Source organism: Cinclus cinclus, chromosome 20 (assembly GCF_963662255.1).
Source record: "Cinclus cinclus chromosome 20, bCinCin1.1, whole genome shotgun sequence".
NCBI lineage: Eukaryota > Metazoa > Chordata > Aves > Passeriformes > Cinclidae > Cinclus > Cinclus cinclus.
The window spans coordinates 2,981,489-3,001,724 of NC_085065.1; the positions used below are offsets into that span (position 1 = coordinate 2,981,489).

General features: G+C 44.0%; 1 protein-coding gene across 4 annotated transcripts; it reads left to right on the plus strand.

Annotated features, from left to right (window-relative positions):
• Window positions 1-3,173: 3,173 nt before the first annotated feature.
• Window positions 3,174-19,819, plus strand: LOC134052114 (myosin heavy chain, skeletal muscle, adult). Of its 4 annotated transcripts, none has more exons than XM_062506354.1 (38): window positions 3,174-3,380; window positions 3,468-3,611; window positions 3,703-3,859; window positions 5,492-5,519; window positions 5,618-5,732; window positions 5,815-5,907; window positions 6,037-6,100; window positions 6,197-6,295; window positions 6,403-6,506; window positions 6,606-6,744; window positions 7,412-7,543; window positions 7,645-7,781; window positions 8,353-8,523; window positions 9,303-9,630; window positions 9,771-9,844; window positions 10,805-10,892; window positions 10,987-11,104; window positions 11,279-11,402; window positions 12,039-12,175; window positions 12,278-12,533; window positions 13,529-13,771; window positions 13,874-14,050; window positions 14,136-14,281; window positions 14,369-14,459; window positions 14,548-14,937; window positions 15,088-15,214; window positions 15,392-15,510; window positions 15,960-16,156; window positions 16,511-16,694; window positions 16,781-16,946; window positions 17,112-17,236; window positions 17,386-17,694; window positions 17,789-17,992; window positions 18,260-18,385; window positions 18,480-18,650; window positions 18,738-18,842; window positions 18,982-19,077; window positions 19,664-19,819. In XM_062506354.1, exons 1-38 carry the CDS (start codon window positions 3,174-3,176, stop codon window positions 19,817-19,819), a joined length of 5,847 nt encoding a protein of 1,948 aa, XP_062362338.1. The 4 variants fall into 4 exon arrangements, with proteins under 4 accessions (XP_062362338.1, XP_062362341.1, XP_062362339.1 ...); XM_062506357.1 differs by having other exon boundaries at window positions 9,303-9,612; XM_062506355.1 differs by having other exon boundaries at window positions 7,412-7,530; window positions 7,632-7,781; window positions 9,303-9,621.
• Window positions 19,820-20,236: the final 417 nt, after the last annotated feature.

The window sequence follows — 20,236 nt, forward strand, 5'->3', positions numbered from 1 at the left end:
CCACATTTGGATTTGAAGAATAGTATCTTCAAAACCTTTCAGCAAGGCTTCCTTCTTAACCCATAGCTTCATCACTTCTATAAAAACCTCATACTCAGATAGAGACAGAATGCAAGAGAAGATTTATATGTGCTGGGGCCTGTTCAATCTACTAATAAAACGTATTATTTAACATATTTGTCAAGAACATAGTGGGATTGAGGGCACTGTCAGCAAGTTTGCTGATAATACCAAGCCATATGTTGCAGTCAACACACTTGAGGGAAGATAGATTCTAGTTGGATATAAAAGTGACATTTTTTTTTAAGAAGAGGTCAGTGAGACAGAACAGAATGGCCCCAGAATAAGGGAATGTCCCATCATTAGAAGTGTGGAAGCTCAGGTTGAATGGGGCTTTGAACAATCTGATCTAGTCAAAGTTATTCCTGCCCACAGCAGTGGTGTTGCACTAGATAATTCTTCTAAGGTACCTTCCAACCCAAACCATTCTGTGATTTATCCTCTAAGATCTGTATGTCCATGGAAGTCAGAGACTGCACAGACACAGAACTTCTGATGTCCCCCTGTGCTCACTGTTTTACACAGGTTGTTTCTGAGCTTCTCCTGCTCAGTGCAGAGGGTGTTTCCACCAGCTGAGCTCTGGGCTTTTTCCCAGGGCTGAGCTCTGCTTTTGAACTCCAGAAAGTTGCATGCTCATCCTTGGAACAAGCTTTCCATGCCCACACCAGTGCTTGATGTTGGATATCTCCTTGGATCACATTTACTGACCTTGCCCTCTGCTCTTCACTGGGCTTTACCCACTGAGCTCTTTTAATGCCAATGACCAGGAGAGGAGTACATTCACAATTGACACTGTTTAAAGAAGCTTAAGTGACAGTGCCCTTTTTCCTAGAACTTGACCACTCATTCTCCAGAACTACTGGCAAATTCCCCCTTTCTTAGAATATTGCCTAAAGCAATACTGCTCCAAAACAGGCAATACCATGCTGAGAGCTCTTGTTGCTGGAGCTGTATGAATATGTAAAAGTGCAAGATATTTATGATTTGGGAACGCTGGGCTGCAGATGTATCAGGGTGCAGAGGATCCCAGACCACTGCTCTGTGTGTGTGAATGTGGGCAGAGCTGTGTTTTGGCAGAAGGGTTGAGAGTTTTTTTGGAGTTGTAGGTAGTGAAGTCCTGACTTGGTTGAGAGCATTGCTTGGTATACATTGACAATAGGCACACAAATATTAACAACATGGGCCTCAGCTCTTTTAGGCATGTTAGCACTTCATGTTTGTGTGAGATGAAACAGGAAGTATCACAGTATATTTATTGACTGTATGTCTACTGGGGGTTGAAAGCATTTCCTGGTCTAGGTTACTTTTGCCTCTTAGGCTGTTTTAACTCTTAGAAAAGTTTGAGAAACATAAATATTTTTTTATTAATAATTTTCCTATTAATAGAAGTGCTTATTCTAAAATGTTATACATTGCTTCTGTATAAGTTCTGTAAGAGAAGCATCAACTTTTTTGCAACATGAAATTATTTGCAAAAACTGTATAATTTTTTTTTCCAAGTGTGAAATATTATGAACAATTTGTTTTTTTAAAACTATGAAGAATTTTCTGTTATATCGCTTATGACTGACTATTGCAATAGTGATCATTCCTCTAGTATGCACAGTTTGACTTTTTTGATTTCTGCAAAATACCAAGTGAGGATTTATTCATATACATATTCAATTGCTTTTATAGCTAAGGAGTCACATTTCACACTGAAGGCACAAACTGCATGTCCAAACTTGAAACCATATTTGACCTTGCTGTCTTTTGGATTCTTCTCTATCTGATATTCCTGGCCCACAATACATCTGGTTTTCCCCTTTTAATTCTAATATATAATGAATTGCTAAAAGAGTTTTAATAATAATTTGTCTTTTGTAGAACTGATTTTTCTAATGATGCAAAAGCAAGCTCTAGGTTCATATGACCACATGTATGAGATATATTACATTATTTCCCTTTTACATCTGTAAAAGTACAGAAATGCCAAAGAATCCCATCTGGATCGAAGATTAAGTTACCTGTAAAGACCATAGAAGAGCCAATAAATCATACTCCCAAGTTCTTTAAGTGCCTTGACTAGTCCAGATTCCAATATTAATAGCCCAGTCAGACTATTTATAGGAAATGTATCCACGGGAATGGTAAGATGCAAAACATTTCTAAATATATCAGATCAAATGACAATTATGCCATTAGTTAAGTTTGCCGGACAATATTTTGCCAAAGATGGTTTGCCAAAATATATTTTGACAGAAGGAAAAGGAAACATCCAAAGCATCTGCATACCAGAGTCTATAAAAGTCTCTTTCGAGTGCTGTGCCCAGTCTTGGCAGAAAATTTCAAGGTAAGTGTTTGGCTCCTGTGAACTGCTGGGCAAAACATATACCTTTTAATTCCAATTAACTTCCTACAGGACTTGGATATCCACTTTTGTCATGGACTCATGGACTGCTCTATGAGCAGTAGCTTTATTATAGGTTTGAAGACAACATGTTTTCCTTCAACTTACATATTAGATCTGGATATCTGTGCAACACAAAATGACTTGTTATGTTCTCAAGCAGCAGTGACGTCTGCCACCAAAATCAATACCAAAATTTAACAACTTTTAAGGAGCAGGATGAAATCCAAGAGTTTAAGATTTGTGGAAGGAAGAACAGGCAATAGTAACATTTATATCTGTCATAATGCAAGATGAATTATCCATAGCAAGTAATTTTTAGAAAGCCACTATTTGCTATCAGAAAAAGAATAATTTCAGAGACTCTCAGTAGCATTAAAAAAAAAATAGTCAGGTACTCTGTTATGGGAACAGACAAATTTGCTGGAGTTCACAAAGTTGAAATACTACTGTTAAACTTCACAATATACTGTACACTTAACTGCTGTTCTGTACATGATCTCTTAGCTGGATGTCTAAGGATTAATTTTAGAGAACTATATAAGTATTTTCAGCCAAGACAGGGAAGTTTAAATCCAACTTGTTTACACCTACTTTAATATTTGAAAAGACCAAAGTGCAAGAGATGTCCTTTCTTTTGCATACAGAACTTCATTCACTGACACAAGATCTCTTGTAGCCTACATTGGACCCTGCAGACTGTGGCTCCTGAAGAAGTGCAGCAATGTCAACTCCAGACGCTGACATGGCTGCCTTTGGCGAGGCGGCTCCGTACCTTCGGAAGTCAGAGAAAGAGAGAATTGAGGCCCAGAACAAACCTTTTGATGCCAAGACCTGTGTCTTTGTGGTACATGCAAAGGAGTCCTATGTGAAAGGCAAAATCGAGAGTAAGGATGCAGGGAAGGTCACTGTCAAGACTGAAGGGGGAGAGGTGAATAAATACAAAATTTATAAATAAAACTTAATTCCCATTCTGGGTTCTTAGCTGACATATATGCATCTCTCTATTCTGTGGCAGACCCTGACCGTGAAGGAAGATCAAATCTTCTCCATGAACCCTCCCAAGTATGACAAAATCGAGGACATGGCCATGATGACCCACCTCCACGAACCCGCTGTGCTGTACAACCTCAAAGAGCGTTACGCAGCCTGGATGATCTACGTAAGTGGCAGCAGCAGCTTCCTTTGGGCAGCCTCAGGAGCTGCTGGGCCAGGCTCAGGGGAAGCCAACGTGCTGTGTCCCTTCCTCACAGACCTACTCGGGTCTCTTCTGCGTCACCGTCAACCCCTACAAGTGGCTGCCGGTGTACAACCCCGAGGTGGTGTTGGCCTACCGAGGCAAGAAGCGCCAGGAGGCCCCTCCACACATCTTCTCCATCTCTGACAACGCCTATCAGTTCATGCTGACTGGTGAGTTTCATGATTTTCTTTAAAATCACTTGGCTGTAAACACTCATAAAGGAGAAAAAGTCTTTTCACTGCACAGTAGTTCAGTTTAATGTTGCTGGAAATGTGGATGTTCTGTTGTCACTGCGAATAGATATTTTTACTGAACATCATCATTTAGATTAAGTTTATGGAAATAAATTCTAAAATTTCATGTCCAGTATATTTGGGAGAATATGATTTAACAATGAATATATTGTCAGATTTTCCACCAAAGAAATTTGGATATACCTTAATGTTCTGCTTTTTCTCAGATAAAAGGATTGTTCTTTGAATGATTTGCTATGAAGGACTGAAAATGGCTAGGGTGAATTTCTGTAAATAAAATTGTGTATAAAAGAAATGTACATTCAATGTTAGAGCCAATGCTTCCTACATATTGGTAGCTATGCATTTGTAGCTTTACAAAAACTCTGGAAACAGTCTCAGAATAGTCAGAAATTCCAGTGAAACCTGGTCGGAAAATTGATAACTTCCTTCCTCCATGTCAGAAACAATTTTTTCTTTTCCATTCATTAATATAAAAGAAGGAAATACCAAAGAAAAGTAGTGACAAGTTTTCCAGCATTATCTAAATATTCAGAATTTAAGGAAAGATCAGATGGGTCGGAAATACAGATAACAGTCCAATAATATGAATTTTAATTTGTTAAATCTTCTTCCCCCTCTTGTCCTCAATTACTGTATTTAGTTTTGTAGCATTCAGAGCATTAAGAAGGTTAATTGGAAGAGAATACAATGAAAACAAACAATATTAAATTAATGTTTGAGCAGTGTGTTTTATCAAGGTTGTATTCATGTAAGTTGTCATATATTTACCCTTGATGACACCTTCATAAGACATGCAGAAACTCTGTGAGTACAAACCCAGACTCCTTCTCTAAGACTTTGATGACTGATGGCTTAATCTCTTCCCATTTCCCAGAGATTTTTCAGTTTTTACGGTGCAAAGATTTTGTCAATGGAGTCGCAATGGGAGCATGGGTTAAAAAAGCAACCAGACAAAATTGTGGAAAGTAAACTCAGCTCAAGATACAGCACAGAGAAATATTTAATCTAGTTATGGAAGTACCAATATTTGAATATTCTAGAGCATGACAGACTACTCTGGTAAATGTTAGTACACATTTATGATGTTACTCTGATTCTCTTTAGGCAATAGTCAATGGAATAATAACATAAAAACATTTAGGAGGCTTATTGACTGATCAGGAATGGGTGTTCCGATGTAACAGTATTTATGAGAAGAACATACTCCAGTTTAATTCAGCTTACTGATAGACCATTTAATCAGAAACTTTACAAAACTGATCTTTAGATTGAATCATTTTCATAAACAAAATGAGTAGTGTAACGGGAAGGGAAAACCCAGAAAAAGAAGTGCATGTGTCCTATATCTGGCATAACCTCAGGGTCAAGACATCAGCTTCCCAGTTGAATCTAACAACATTAAATATTGAAAAGGAAGTAGGGGTGAAGGTAGAAATGTATATTAATGGATGGTCCTAATGCAACTTGTAAAAGTCACAGGAACAATTTTATCAATTATATTCAGGACACAGAATAAAAATCTCTTCTTTCCTGCCTTGTTCACAGATCGGGAGAACCAGTCCATCCTGATCACGTACGTACACCCCCTGCGCGGGTCCCTGCGGGGCTGCCCGGTGCCAGGGCACCTCCTGCCTGACCACGCACCCTCTGCTTCTCTCTTGGCTTTGGCAGCGGAGAATCCGGTGCTGGGAAGACTGTGAACACAAAGCGTGTCATCCAGTACTTTGCAACAATTGCAGCCAGTGGGGACAAGAAGAAAGAGGAGCAGACATCAGGCAAAATGCAGGTGAGTCAGGGAGAACAGACTGAATGCTTGGCCTGTCATTGCCCTGTCAACTAAACACAGTCACTGAATAATTCCCCTGCAGGGAACGCTTGAGGATCAAATCATCAGCGCCAACCCACTGCTGGAGGCCTTTGGAAACGCCAAGACCGTGAGGAACGACAACTCCTCACGCTTTGTGAGTTCTTGCTTTGCATAAAATCTCTCCTCCTCATGGCATCATAAATGATGCCGGAGCAGTTCTTCACGCAAAGGAGATGTCAGCAGAACACATCCAGGCTGACCTGCTGCTGCTTCTGCTTAACAGGGCAAATTCATCAGAATCCACTTTGGGGCCACAGGCAAACTGGCTTCTGCTGACATTGAAACTTGTAAGAGATTCTCCTGGACTGCTCCCATCCCTTCCCAAATTCCCACATCCGTGTACATTCCCACAAGTGCCTGACTCTTGGTACCTCCCTGGGCAGATCTGCTGGAGAAGTCCAGAGTCACTTTCCAGCTCAAGGCGGAAAGGAGCTACCACATCTTTTATCAGATCATGTCCAACAAGAAGCCAGAGCTAATCGGTAGGAAGGAGCATTGCGGCGTTTTTGGGTTTGATCACTGAGGAACAGTTCCCTCTCTCACCTAATTGGCTAAAATAAGCCTATGCCCTGCCTCTTCTTGCTTTCAGAAATGCTCCTCATTACCACCAACCCTTATGATTTCCACTATGTGAGTCAAGGGGAGGTCACTGTCCCCAGCATTGATGACCAGGAGGAGCTGATGGCAACAGATGTAAGTAACACAGCAACAACTTACCTCCTGGGCATGTCTTGAGGGTCACGTCTCTGATCCACTAAGGACATGTTTTTGAATTCATTATTTTGACTGCAGAGTGCCATTGACATCCTGGGCTTCACTGCAGATGAGAAAACAGCCATCTACAAGCTGACCGGGGCTGTCATGCACTACGGGAACTTGAAGTTCAAGCAGAAACAACGAGAGGAGCAGGCAGAGCCTGATGGCACAGAAGGTATCAGCAAATTCAGGGGCTGACTTGTGCCAAGCCCTTCTCTGCCTCCAGAGGTGATATGTTAGTCTCCAGAGGAACACTGCACTTGGCTCATGTCTCCACTTAAACCACTGAGAATTCCATTTTTACTTCTGGTCGCTCTATCTGCAGAAGTGCTTTCCTAGTCATGGGAAGTTCCATTATTCTACCCAATGGTGGCTCCCCAAACACAAACTGCCTGAAAGCAGGAATTTCAATTACAACACAGGATCTCTCTCTCTCTCCCTCTCTCTCTTTCTCTCACTCTCTTTCTCTTGAAAACCTCCAAGCACTAAGGAATCCAGATTGGCAATTGTGTTTTTGGAGAAATAATTGCTGCAAGCTGTGCTAGCCAGAAATCCCCTCCCCACTGAAAGACAATGGGCCTTGCCTTATGTCTTGCTAGAGGCTTTTGTTGTTCTTCTGGGAATTTCCAGGTTTAAGCTCTTCCTGTCCAAGCCATACCTGTTCTTGCTTTCAAAGAAGGCCATCAGTAGTGTCCAGAGTTTGCATTCCTTCACAGGCCTTCTGTGCAAGATGACATAAATGTTCTTCCATTCCTAGAACATGAACAGCAGAGTTGTTCACATCACCTGAATTCTAGAGAATTTCCATAAATAAATGCTTTTCTCTCTTTCCCCATTTCTAGTGGCTGACAAGGCTGCCTACCTAACGGGCCTTAACTCAGCTGAATTTCTCAAGGCCTTGTGTTATCCCCGAGTCAAGGTTGGGAATGAATACGTGACCAAAGGTCAAAACGTGACACAGGTAACATCAGAGAGTTGCAAATGCACAGCTTGAAGAAGTACATGCACATGTATTTTTTTTGTCACTCAGAGCTAACTCCATTCCTGTCTTCTCTACTCTAGGTGAACAATTCAGTAGGTGCACTGGCAAAGGCAATGTTTGAGAAGATGTTCCTGTGGATGGTTGTTCGCATCAACCAACAGCTGGACACAAAGCAGCCCAGGCAGTACTTCATTGGTGTCCTGGACATTGCTGGCTTTGAGATCTTTGATGTAAAGAGCAAGGATTTGACAGCACAGTCTAGCAATGAGCAAGGAGGGGTCAGGAGGACTCAGAAACATATAGAGGACTAAGGCCCACACAGCTATGGGCTAAAGGGGTGGATGCTCTTGTCAAAGCAGTGGTCTGGGCAAGTTCTCAGCGTGTTTTCTGTGCTGTGAATGCAGTGATGATGCAAGGACTTCTGTGTCAGAGCACAGAAACACCCAGAGAGATTTTTGATCTGGGGCCATGGAAATGCTTGGGTGGGACACTGAGGAGGTTTGTACTGTTCAGGAGCTCAGAGAGCTGATACCAATGGAGCCACTGAGACTACCAAAGATTTGCAGTTGAGTAGTGCAGTGAAGAGGAATTGTAACTTTTGGCTTGATTTGCATAGTGATAATGAAAATGTTCTTCAAGAGCAGTGAGTATTAGAGTAGAAGACCTGCTAAGGAAACACATGCTGGTACAGTAGGGTTGGGACTGGTGTTTCAACTTCAAGTAGCCTTAGGAGAAGGGCAGGAAGGCCTGTGGATTTTGGCACACGTTGAGAACCTGTGCACCTTTCCTTGCTTTGGGCAGTTCAACAGCTTTGAGCAACTGTGCATCAACTTCACCAATGAGAAACTGCAACAGTTCTTCAACCACCACATGTTCGTGCTGGAGCAGGAGGAGTACAAGAAGGAGGGGATTGAATGGGAGTTCATTGACTTTGGCATGGACCTGGCTGCCTGCATTGAGCTCATTGAGAAGGTACCTTTCCCATGCATGCATATGATGGCTGTTGCAATTCTGTGATGTTTCTGGAGCACAGTCAGCTCAGAAAGAACTCCTAGCCAGACATGTAGCAGCAGTTAAGGAAAATATTCTGCACTGAAATTTAGTTTAGTATGGGCCAGAGAACTGGGAAATGCATGTGTGTGTCATCAGTCTGCATCATCCAGTCTTCAGTTATGGAAAAGTATCATGGACTCCCACCAACAGACTTCTAAACCCAAAACTGATACAGTCTTCTTTTCTTCCATCTCCAAAGGTTCAAATCCAAACTCCACAGCTGAATTTGAGAAATAAATACCTTATCACCTGACCTCCCCAAACTCCATAGCCCCTTGTAGCAGCTTCCCCATTGGTTTTCTCTTTGCCATTGCTCCTCCAATTCTACACCCAATTCTCGTGTGAGCCGGGCAGACGTTCCTACCAGTTCCGTGAAGACAGGCTGCAGGGAGGCAAGGGATGGCAGAAATAAACTCCTTGACTGACAACAACTCCTGGTAAACCTAGGCTTTCATCCAGGCTGAGATGCTGCCAACAACACAACCAGTCTGTGATGTTCATAGCACGGGTTTCCTGTCATTGTCATAGAATCACAGAATGGTTTGGGTTGGAAGGGACCATAAAGAACATCTTGTTCCAATCCCCTACCATGGGGAGGGTGTCCTTCCACTAGACCAAGCAGGTAAACATTGCATCCAAAGTGATATTGAACATTTCCATTGTAACCTTTCCGTGTCACTTCTTGTGATTTCTCCCAGCCCATGGGCATCTTCTCCATCCTGGAAGAGGAGTGCATGTTCCCCAAGGCAACTGACACCTCTTTCAAGAACAAGCTCTATGACCAGCACCTGGGCAAGTCCAACAACTTCCAGAAGCCCAAGCCTGCCAAAGGCAAGGCTGAGGCCCACTTCTCCCTGGTGCACTACGCTGGCACAGTGGACTACAACATCACTGGCTGGCTGGAGAAGAACAAGGACCCTCTGAATGAAACTGTCATTGGGCTGTACCAGAAATCATCTGTGAAGACCCTGGCTTTACTCTTTGCCAACTATGGTGGAGCAGATGCTGGTCAGTTTTGTGGAAATTGTATTTTTAATGTGGGACGAAGTTTTCTCAACATTAAAGCTCCAAGCACTACAAAAATAAAGTGGCTTTGTGTTCTATAGTATCCAATATATATTGTCCATATTATTTAACTTTTTTTTTATTTTTTTTTTTATTTTCAGATGCTGGTGGTGGTGGCAAGAAGGGAGGAAAGAAGAAGGGTTCTTCTTTCCAGACTGTCTCAGCTCTTTTTAGGGTAATTAGTGTATTCATTATCTCCTTGAAGCTGGGAAATAATTTTTATTCTTAATCTGAAAGGTCTCTTTCTATTTTCATTATAAATCTAGTTATCCTTTAAAATCCTTCCTTTTCCATTCTTGGAACTTACAGAATATTCCTTTTATGATCCCATGCCCTTTTTTGAATATTCTACAATAATATCTGAAGGGTTAAGTTCTCCTGCTTAGGTGGGAGTGAGTAACTTATTGGCTAACTTCTTCAAATCCTGTCCATAGCATTCAGATATATTTTCTAGACTAGGCAGATTTTCGGTACTGACTCTTAGTAAAATTTCAAAATAATACATCAAACATAAAAAGTAAAATAAATCATCCAAGTCATAGGATTTTAAGACAATGACTTGTCTTCAATGTGGAAAAAGTTAAGGTTACATTATATCAAAATAATGATTCATGAGGTCAGTTTTCAGTCTTCTAAGTTTGAGACTGAATTACTATTAAAAGGGTCATTTTAAATGGATTATAAAATCCATATATATGGATATAATATGGATATGGATATCATATCCATATATGGATATGGATATCATATCCATATATGGATTATAAAACTATCCCCTCCATTTAGAAACATCTTACTTCGATGACAAATCATATAGTCATGTTTGATCAGGAGTACATAATTTATTTAAGATCCCCAACAGTATAACACAAGAATTACCAGCTTAAAGGAAAACTGTGCAATGATGGCCCTGTATTTGGATGATGTCAAGGAAAAGTAATTCTAACCATTATTCTATAAAAGAACTTCAAACCCCAAATTTGGGAGCCTTCAGCTTCCAGTTTTTCTTTAGGGAGTTCTGCAAGTTGTTTTAGAGAAGACCGGTCTGCATACTAAAACAACAGTTTGATACAGCCACTGTTAAGATTCCAGTGTTTACACTTAATAACATAAACTTCATTTCATAATCTCACAGGAGAATTTAAACAAGCTGATGGCTAATTTGAGAAGCACTCACCCCCATTTTGTACGGTGCATCATCCCAAATGAAACTAAAACACCTGGTAAGGCATGCCAAGGGGAGGAAAGCTTGAGCAGCAGAAGCTTTTCTCCTGAGTGTCAAACAGCAGGGTAGTCACTAATGGTGGAATTTGCCAGGTGCCATGGAGCACGAGCTGGTGCTGCACCAGCTGCGCTGTAACGGCGTGCTGGAAGGGATCAGGATTTGCAGGAAAGGCTTCCCCAGCAGAGTCCTCTATGCTGACTTCAAACAGAGGTAAGAGATCTGGACTGTATTTTACTAAGAATTACTGTTAAAAAACATTGCAATATCCTGTCCTGAAAGGATTAACTGTCTCCAGGTACGAGGTTGGTTCAATGGTACAGTCTGAAAACTTCTGGTCGTGGTTTTAACAATTGTGATTTCTTCATGTTTTATTTCCTGTTGCAGATATAGAGTACTTAATGCCAGTGCTATCCCAGAGGGACAGTTCATGGACAACAAGAAAGCTTCAGAGAAGCTCCTTGGGTCCATTGATGTAGATCATACCCAGTACAAATTTGGTCACACCAAGGTAAAAACAAGTCCTGTGTTAAAAGTTTGTCAAAAGCAGTAAAAGAGGGCTCAGTCAGGGAATCAGGCACAGCACAGTAACATAATAGAGCTGCCAGACTAGGGGCCACTATCAGCAAGTGCCCAGTCTCAGAGTACTCAGTCAAGGCAATTGAGGTTGACCCAGGAATCGTAGTCAGACTCAACTGAGAGTCCACACCATCAGTTAAGTTTGTTACAATAAGCAAGGTCTAAGTTGAAGCCATAAAACCTTCATTTTCAAGATTTGTCAGGGTCACATATGGGTAGGCTAAAAAGCCAAGGCCCTAGTCATTAATTCATGGACATATACACAGCAGTGAGATTGGTCTACCATCAAGCCAGAAACTAATAGGTAGAGCTCACTAGTTTCCATGACCAGGCAAGGGAGTGGCTGAGGCTGAACTGGAAACCAGTACTCATGACGCATAGCTCAGACAAGGACTGAATGCTTAGGGCTGAGATTATGGGAAGTTCTAAACCCTTGGACATAAGATTTGGGAGAGGACCCAAGGTGACACTGATCATGGCCATTAAAGTCTTTCAGCAATCTGAATAACCCCCAGATTCTATTCGGTCCTACATCACAATGACATGGTGAAATATTTCCTTTCTCAAGGTGTTCTTCAAAGCTGGGTTGCTGGGACTCCTGGAGGAAATGAGAGATGACAAGTTGGCAGAAATCATCACTCGCACACAAGCCAGGTGCAGGGGCTTCCTGATGAGAGTGGAGTACAAGAAAATGGTGGAGAGGAGGTAGATATTTCTCATATTCAGTCGATTTTCATGAAACTTTACTGATGAAGTTTAAATGAATCACACCAAAACCATGCAATAACTGCGTGAATTTAATTACAGGGAGTCCATTTTCTGCATCCAGTACAATGTTCGTTCATTCATGAATGTCAAACACTGGCCATGGATGAAGCTGTTCTTCAAGATCAAGCCCTTGCTGAAGAGTGCAGAGTCTGAGAAGGAGATGGCCAACATGAAGGAAGAGTTTGAGAAAACCAAGGAAGAGCTTGCCAAGTCTGAGGCTAAGAGGAAGGAGCTGGAGGAGAAAATGGTGGCCCTGGTGCAGGAGAAAAATGACCTGCAGCTCCAAGTGCAGGCTGTGAGTTTATCACTGTTCATTTTTCCCTGGAAAAAGAATGATACATTGTCAGAATGCTTCTTGTCCCACACAGAGACTCACAGGAATTAATGGGTGTTAGAAAACAGTCTAACTCACACACTCTGAGGCACTCTAATGTTGAGTAAACAGGCACTGGCAAAGGCATAAGTGAGACTCCTGGCAGACCCACATGACGCTCACCATTGCTGTTGTGTGAGGACAGAGCCATGTAATACCAGCCAGCGTGTACTGAATGGTGGAGAACTTGGAGCTGGATGAGAAATAATTTTCAAAGTGCTTCTGACTAACACAGCAAAGGCGAACCTAAGAAAGACCTACTTTTCCTACTTACAGCTTCACAAGAAAGCCTTTTTTGTTTTCAGAAATATGGATGCTTCCCATTCAAACTCAAATATGACAAGGGAGTTTCTGAACACTCAATGAAAAGAGCAGCTAGTTACCACAGGAGATCCTAGACATGGCCTAGAAAGAAGCCACAAAGGAAGCTGATAGGCCTGAAATCTATTGGCCATATATTCTGTAGAAAAGTGATACATTTCTATCTCAAAAAAAATGTTCTCAGAAATGGAAATGCCTCTAAATAACAAAAATTGTAAGGCTTTGTTGAGACAACTACAAAGAAAAAGCAAGGGGACAAAATTTCCATGAGAAGAAAATATATATTCCAGGCTCTTTTTGATGCGGAAGTTAGAAATTGAATTAGGATGATGTGTTCTGCATGAGTGCTTGTGCTATGAGGCGTTCTCATAGATAACTGCCCTGGGACACAAATTTAGGAGACACAAAAACATTGGAATACATATTGATTTCTAATGACAAGGTTTACCAGTAAACACCACGCAAGATCTATCTGTGGCTGGACTTGAAGGTCAGATTCAGCTGCTGTATTTTAACATACCTACTTTGTGATTAAAAAAGGCAGAGAAGAGAAAGTTTAAAACATTAGAACCCACAAAATTCTGTCACCCTACCAGGAAGCAGACAGCTTGGCTGATGCTGAGGAAAGGTGTGACCAGCTCATCAAAACCAAAATCCAGCTGGAAGCCAAAATTAAGGAGGTGACTGAAAGGGCTGAGGATGAAGAGGAAATTAATGCTGAGCTGACAGCCAAGAAGAGGAAACTGGAGGATGAATGTTCAGAGCTGAAGAAAGACATTGATGACCTTGAGCTAACACTGGCCAAGGTGGAGAAGGAAAAACATGCCACGGAAAACAAGGTATGAGGCAAAACCTGTCACTCGCACTCTGGAAAAGATTTGTCTTGTTATGAGGTTTTTAAGCGCGATTTTCTATCTGTGCTTGCTCCTTTCTTCTCAAAGGTGAAAAACCTGACTGAAGAGATGGCAGCCCTGGATGAGACCATTGCCAAGCTGACAAAAGAGAAGAAAGCCCTCCAAGAGGCCCATCAGCAGACCCTGGATGACCTGCAGGTAGAGGAGGACAAAGTCAATACTCTGACCAAAGCCAAGACCAAGCTGGAACAGCAAGTGGACGATGTAAGCACACAGACATAGAGCAGGAACAGGACAGGTGTGGAGCCTGGCCTGGCTGTTAGAGCACTGATGGTTTTGTTGTGTTTAGCTGGAAGGGTCCCTGGAGCAAGAGAAGAAACTGCGCATGGACCTGGAGAGAGCTAAGAGGAAACTGGAAGGGGACCTGAAGCTGGCCCAGGACAGCATCATGGATTTGGAGAATGACAAGCAGCAGCTGGATGAGAAACTGAAGAAGTAAGTGTGGCTCTGGGGCACCTGAGTGCTGGGCTGCAGCACTTGTCTTTTTCCTTTGAGCTCTAACACGGTTCACTTTTCCCAAAGGAAAGACTTTGAAATCAGCCAGATCCAGAGCAAGATCGAGGATGAACAAGCCTTGGGCATGCAATTTCAGAAGAAGATCAAGGAGTTGCAGGCAAGTGTCTGTTCCTTGCCCTGCCTTGCTCAGGTGCAGCACAGGCATGAGGAGGACATGGGTGTGAAGGGTCCCTGCTGTTCTGCAGGCCCGTATTGAGGAGCTGGAGGAGGAAATTGAGGCAGAGAGAACCTCTCGCGCTAAAGCAGAGAAGCATCGGGCTGACCTGTCCAGGGAGCTGGAGGAGATCAGCGAGCGCCTGGAAGAAGCAGGAGGGGCCACAGCAGCTCAGATTGAGATGAACAAGAAGCGTGAGGCAGAATTCCAGAAGATGCGCCGTGACCTGGAAGAGGCCACGCTGCAGCACGAGGCCACGGCTTCCGCCCTGCGCAAGAAGCACGCGGACAGCACAGCTGAGCTGGGGGAGCAGATCGACAACCTGCAACGTGTGAAGCAGAAGCTGGAGAAGGAGAAGAGTGAGCTGAAGATGGAGATTGATGACTTGGCCAGCAATATGGAGTCTGTCTCCAAAGCCAAGGTACGGATAGCGGGAGAAAATGCTGACAGGGACAAAGTGTGGCACAAAAGCTGCCTCTTCCAGACACATTCCACAAAACAAAGTCCCCTCTGTGACAATAATGCAGAGTGCAGACAATCATCTTTTCTCTCTTCCGTGTTTCATCACTAGGCCAACCTGGAGAAGATGTGCCGCACACTGGAAGATCAGCTGAGTGAGCTTAAAACGAAGGAGGAGCAGAATCAGCGCATGATCAATGACCTCAATACGCAAAGAGCTCGTCTGCAGACAGAGTCTGGTGAGACATCCTCATCCCCAAAGTTCAATGGCCAGACCTGCATGCCCTGAGCAAGCCAGAGCATGCAAGGTGGCAGCTGGTATAAGCTGTCCAAGCCATTCCTGGTCACGTGGCTTCACAGGCAGAAAGTATCATGGGAGGAACAATCTGCTTCCTTTTCCCCCTTTCCCTTCCCAGGTGAATATTCCCGCCAGGTGGAGGAGAAAGATGCTCTGATTTCTCAACTGTCTAGGGGCAAGCAAGGATTTACCCAACAGATTGAGGAACTCAAGAGACATCTGGAGGAAGAAATCAAGGTCTGGAAGAACCCTAGTGTCCCCAGCCTACATGACCCCCAAAAGCACCAGCAGAATCCTGTCCAACACTAGATTGCTCCACTCTTCCTCCCCTAAACACACATAGGTCTGCAGGGAACAGCACTAATGCACAACCCTCCACTCTTCAACTAGAGAGGGAAGGAAGCAGGATACTTTAGGTGCTGGAGGAAGTCATCCACAAGGCTTCCACAAGATTCTGATGATCCTCTCTAGGACATGATTCAGACACATATTTACACAAACAGCAGATTACTGTCCCCAGAGGAGCTGTCACTGATGTGTCCTGATGCTCCAGAGCATGTCAATGAGGGCTTCAGCAGCTCCAAGCTCTCCATATTCCCAATATCATTCCAATTTCAATGCCAAGTTCACAGTCAAGAGGCATTTCAAGGTAAGTATTCAGGTTACCAAACCCAATGTCCTCACAGGCCAAGAATGCCCTGGCCCACGCCCTGCAGTCCGCTCGCCATGACTGTGACTTGCTCCGGGAACAATATGAGGAGGAGCAGGAGGCCAAGGCGGAGCTGCAACGAGCCATGTCCAAGGCCAACAGTGAAGTGGCCCAGTGGAGAACCAAATATGAGACGGACGCGATTCAGCGCACGGAGGAGCTCGAGGAGGCCAAGTACGTGGGAAGTAGGATGGGAAATGATGGGAGAAGACAGAAACTGGTCAAGGGAAATTGGAGTTTCTAGTCTCTAAAAGAGTAGGTTAAGCGAAGAATGGGATGGAGGGAATGATATACTGTCATTGTAAAAGAAGGGGAGGGAGGGAGGGAGAGAAAAAGTGTAAATTGAAAATACTGGGTTTAGAAGTGCTAAAACAGGCTTAATCCTCAATAGGAGATAAGACATCAAATAATAGATTTTTTTTTCTGTGAAAAATGCTTGGATTAAAACTGCCAGACTCTCCTCTCATGACAGCATAGAATGGATGCCCTTCCAAGCTCTAACAAGGCATTGTACTTCTCTCCTGCCAGGAAGAAGCTGGCACAACGTCTGCAGGATGCAGAGGAACATGTTGAGGCTGTCAATGCCAAATGTGCCTCCCTGGAAAAGACAAAGCAGAGGCTGCAGAATGAAGTGGAGGACCTGATGATTGATGTGGAGAGATCCAATGCTGCCTGTGCTGCTCTGGATAAGAAGCAGAAGAACTTTGACAAGGTCTTTTGGCCTCCAGCACCAGCACTCCTGCCCAGAGCATGCCCCCATGATGGCCACAGCCCTACTCACAGCCCGTTTCTCTGCAGATCCTGGCAGAATGGAAGCAGAAGTATGAGGAAACGCAGGCTGAGCTGGAGGCCTCCCAGAAGGAGTCACGCTCTCTCAGCACGGAGCTGTTCAAGATGAAGAATGCCTATGAGGAGTCCTTGGACCACCTGGAAACAATGAAGCGGGAGAACAAGAACTTGCAGCGTAAGTCCCTGGCCCTCTGCTCCTCCCTGACCTTTCTCAGCCATTACCACCATTGCTCATGGGTCTGTGCCTGCAGGTCTGCAGAGATGCCTGTAACCTTGGTGGGACAGGACCCTTCCCATTCTGCTCTGTGCCTGACCATGCCATTGATCTTTGTTCCCACAGAGGAGATTTCCGACCTCACGGAGCAGATTGCTGAGGGAGGAAAAGCGATTCATGAGCTGGAGAAAGTCAAGAAGCAGATTGAGCAGGAGAAGTCTGAACTTCAAGCCTCACTGGAGGAAGCTGAGGTACCTACAGTGCTAATAAATGTTGCCCCCATTTAGGTGTATGTTTCTAGTTCTTTGGAGAGACAGAAGGAAAGCGAGTCCACCTTTCATGAGGAACTGCATAAAAGATTACTTAGAAATTAAGACATTCTTCATGCTGAATTGTCCAGGCCTCGCTGGAACATGAGGAAGGGAAGATCCTGCGCCTGCAGCTTGAGCTCAACCAAGTGAAGTCTGAGATTGACAGGAAGATAGCTGAGAAAGATGAGGAGATTGACCAGCTGAAGAGAAACCACCTCAGAATTGTAGAGTCCATGCAGAGCACTCTGGATGCTGAGATCAGGAGCAGGAATGAAGCCCTGAGACTGAAGAAGAAGATGGAGGGAGATCTGAATGAAATGGAGATTCAGCTGAGCCATGCCAACCGCCAGGCTGCAGAGGCACAAAAGAACCTGAGAAACACCCAGGCAGTGCTCAAGGTCAGTTCAGCAGAGCTACAGAAATAGAAATTAGTTCCATGACATTTTCTCCACAGAACTGATTCTGGACAATTTCTCTTGTCTCTCTTTCCAGGATACCCAGCTGCACTTGGATGATGCTCTCAGGACACAGGACGACCTGAAGGAGCAGGTGGCCATGGTGGAGCGCAGAGCAAACCTGCTGCAGGCTGAAGTTGAGGAGCTCCGGGCAGCCCTGGAGCAGACAGAGCGGTCGAGGAAACTGGCTGAGCAGGAGCTTCTGGATGCCACTGAACGTGCACAGCTCCTCCACACCCAGGTCAGATGCTACTGAAAATTATTCTCATTCATAAGTGATAACAAAGAATTCAATTGATATTCATCTTGTAAATTATTACTGTGTAAATATTTGAAGAACTGTGCTGCAATATGTCTCCTCCAGTCAGTCCTCAATATCTGGTTTACTGCTCTGGTGCTAAAGAAGTCTCTTGCACTGAAGACTTTCCTAAACTCTACCCACATTTTCAGGCCTTAATATGGAAGCATTTCATTTGACAGTAGGATTCTTGCCTTTTGTCTTGCACAGAACACCAGCTTGATCAACACCAAGAAGAAGCTGGAAACGGACATTTCCCAGATCCAGAATGAAATGGAGGATACCATCCAGGAAGCCCGCAATGCTGAGGAGAAGGCCAAGAAGGCCATCACAGATGTGAGTTGGGTTCTCCTGGCATTTCTGATGGTCAGTGTACTCTGCCCAAAATATCTCCAGTCCTAAAGTGGCTTTGACCCTTGGCTCTGATCAGGCGGCCATGATGGCAGAAGAGCTGAAGAAGGAGCAGGACACCAGTGCCCACCTGGAGAGGATGAAGAAGAACCTGGACCAGACAGTGAAGGACCTGCAGCACCGTCTGGAAGAGGCTGAGCAGCTGGCACTGAAGGGAGGGAAGAAACAACTGCAGAAGCTGGAGGCCAGGGTGTGTAGGGCTGGGGCTGTGGCTGGGTGAGCGTGTCCTTGGAGAGACATTGGCAGGGAAGCTGCAGGGATGGGCTTGTCCTTGCAGGTGCGGGAGCTGGAAGGGGAGGTTGATGCTGAGCAGAAGCGCAGCGCTGAAGCCGTGAAGGGTGTGCGCAAGTACGAGCGGAGGGTGAAGGAACTGACCTACCAGGTAAGGCAGGAGGTCTCCTTGGGCTGATGCACCCTTATTACATGAAACAAAAGATGTTCTCATGGACTTCAAGGATAAATGCTATATTGTGGTGTGCAGAAAGCAATAGTTCACTCTTTCTTGTTTGCCAACCCTCCAGTCTGAGGAAGACAGGAAGAATGTCCTCAGGCTGCAGGATCTGGTGGACAAGCTGCAAATGAAAGTGAAATCCTACAAGAGACAAGCTGAGGAGGCTGTGAGTATTGCTTGGAGAATGTGCAAAGGCCACATTCCATTGGGGCAGGACCCACATTGAATGAGGCTGAATACCTGGAGAGGGCTATGAAAGAAACTCCTGAGACACAAGTGTCTTGGTCACACTGTTTTGGTATTGTGTCATGAGGCCTTGGTGAGCTCTGGGCGCCCTGCAGTCAGGCAGGTTCATTAAGGGAAGTTCTGCAGCCTGTTTCACACAGGAGACCAGAACAAACAAACCCAGGGACACACCCTCTGATTTACCAGCTCCTGAATCTCTGCTAATTATCAGCAGCACAAGTCATCCTGGCCTTCTTAACCCAATAACTCCTACAGACAAGTAGTGTGAGGGTAAATATAGAAATGACAAAGTGAAGTTATTAAATTCCTCTCACATGTGATGCAGTCCTGGTGAAGCTCGTCCCAGTAATGTCCTGAAAAGGGGAGGATGAGGAGCTCTGTGTGAGGCTGATGTGTGAGCAGTGGTGGGAGGGGGATGAAGATTTGCAGCCCCATTAGGCTGACTTGCAGCAGGAGTGAAACCTCTGCCCTGTACTCCTGAGCCCTGATTCCCTTTTCACTCACAGGAGGAGCTGTCCAATGTCAACCTGTCCAAGTTCCGCAAGATCCAGCACGAGCTGGAGGAAGCTGAGGAGCGGGCTGACATTGCAGAGTCACAGGTCAATAAGCTCCGAGTGAAAAGCCGTGACATTCATGGCAAGAAGATAGAAGAGGAAGAGTGAGAATGTCACAAGTCAGCAAAGTGACCAGAGGGCTGCACAAAATGTGACCCCTCTGTCACCATCTAACAGATCTGAGATTTGCAAGCATGTTAATACCTAGGAAATAAAGTGTAGATTTATTTGCAGTCATATTATGTGCAGTAGTTTTCATTTGTTTTTGTTTTTTATGGGTGAGGTCTATATCAGCATTAATCTTTTGACATGGTTTTGCCTTATAAAACCTCTGTGTAGTTTTCTGGTGGTACAGTTTTTATCATCGAATTACCAAATTATTATCCCTTCTATGATACTTAGTCAATGCTCGAAGGAAGTTTCTTACTCTCATAAGTAGTTTTTAAAGACAAAGTGTGAAACAGAAACTTCCTTGTGCTGTTGCTTGTGTTGGTTAAGCTTCTATCAGAGTAAGTCAAAGTGATG

What these genes read in the sequence shown, in the direction of transcription:
- LOC134052114 (XM_062506354.1), top strand. Translation starts at nt 3,174, where the DNA reads ATGTCAACTCCAGACGCTGACATGGCTGCCTTTGGCGAGGCGGCTCCG. An exon ending in AGAAGATCAAGGAGTTGCAG is followed by an intron (nt 14,460 to 14,547) that starts GCAAGTGTCTGT and finishes GCTGTTCTGCAG; the next exon opens with GCCCGTATTGAGGAGCTGGA. An exon ending in GGAGAACAAGAACTTGCAGC is followed by an intron (nt 16,947 to 17,111) that starts GTAAGTCCCTGG and finishes TTGTTCCCACAG; the next exon opens with AGGAGATTTCCGACCTCACG.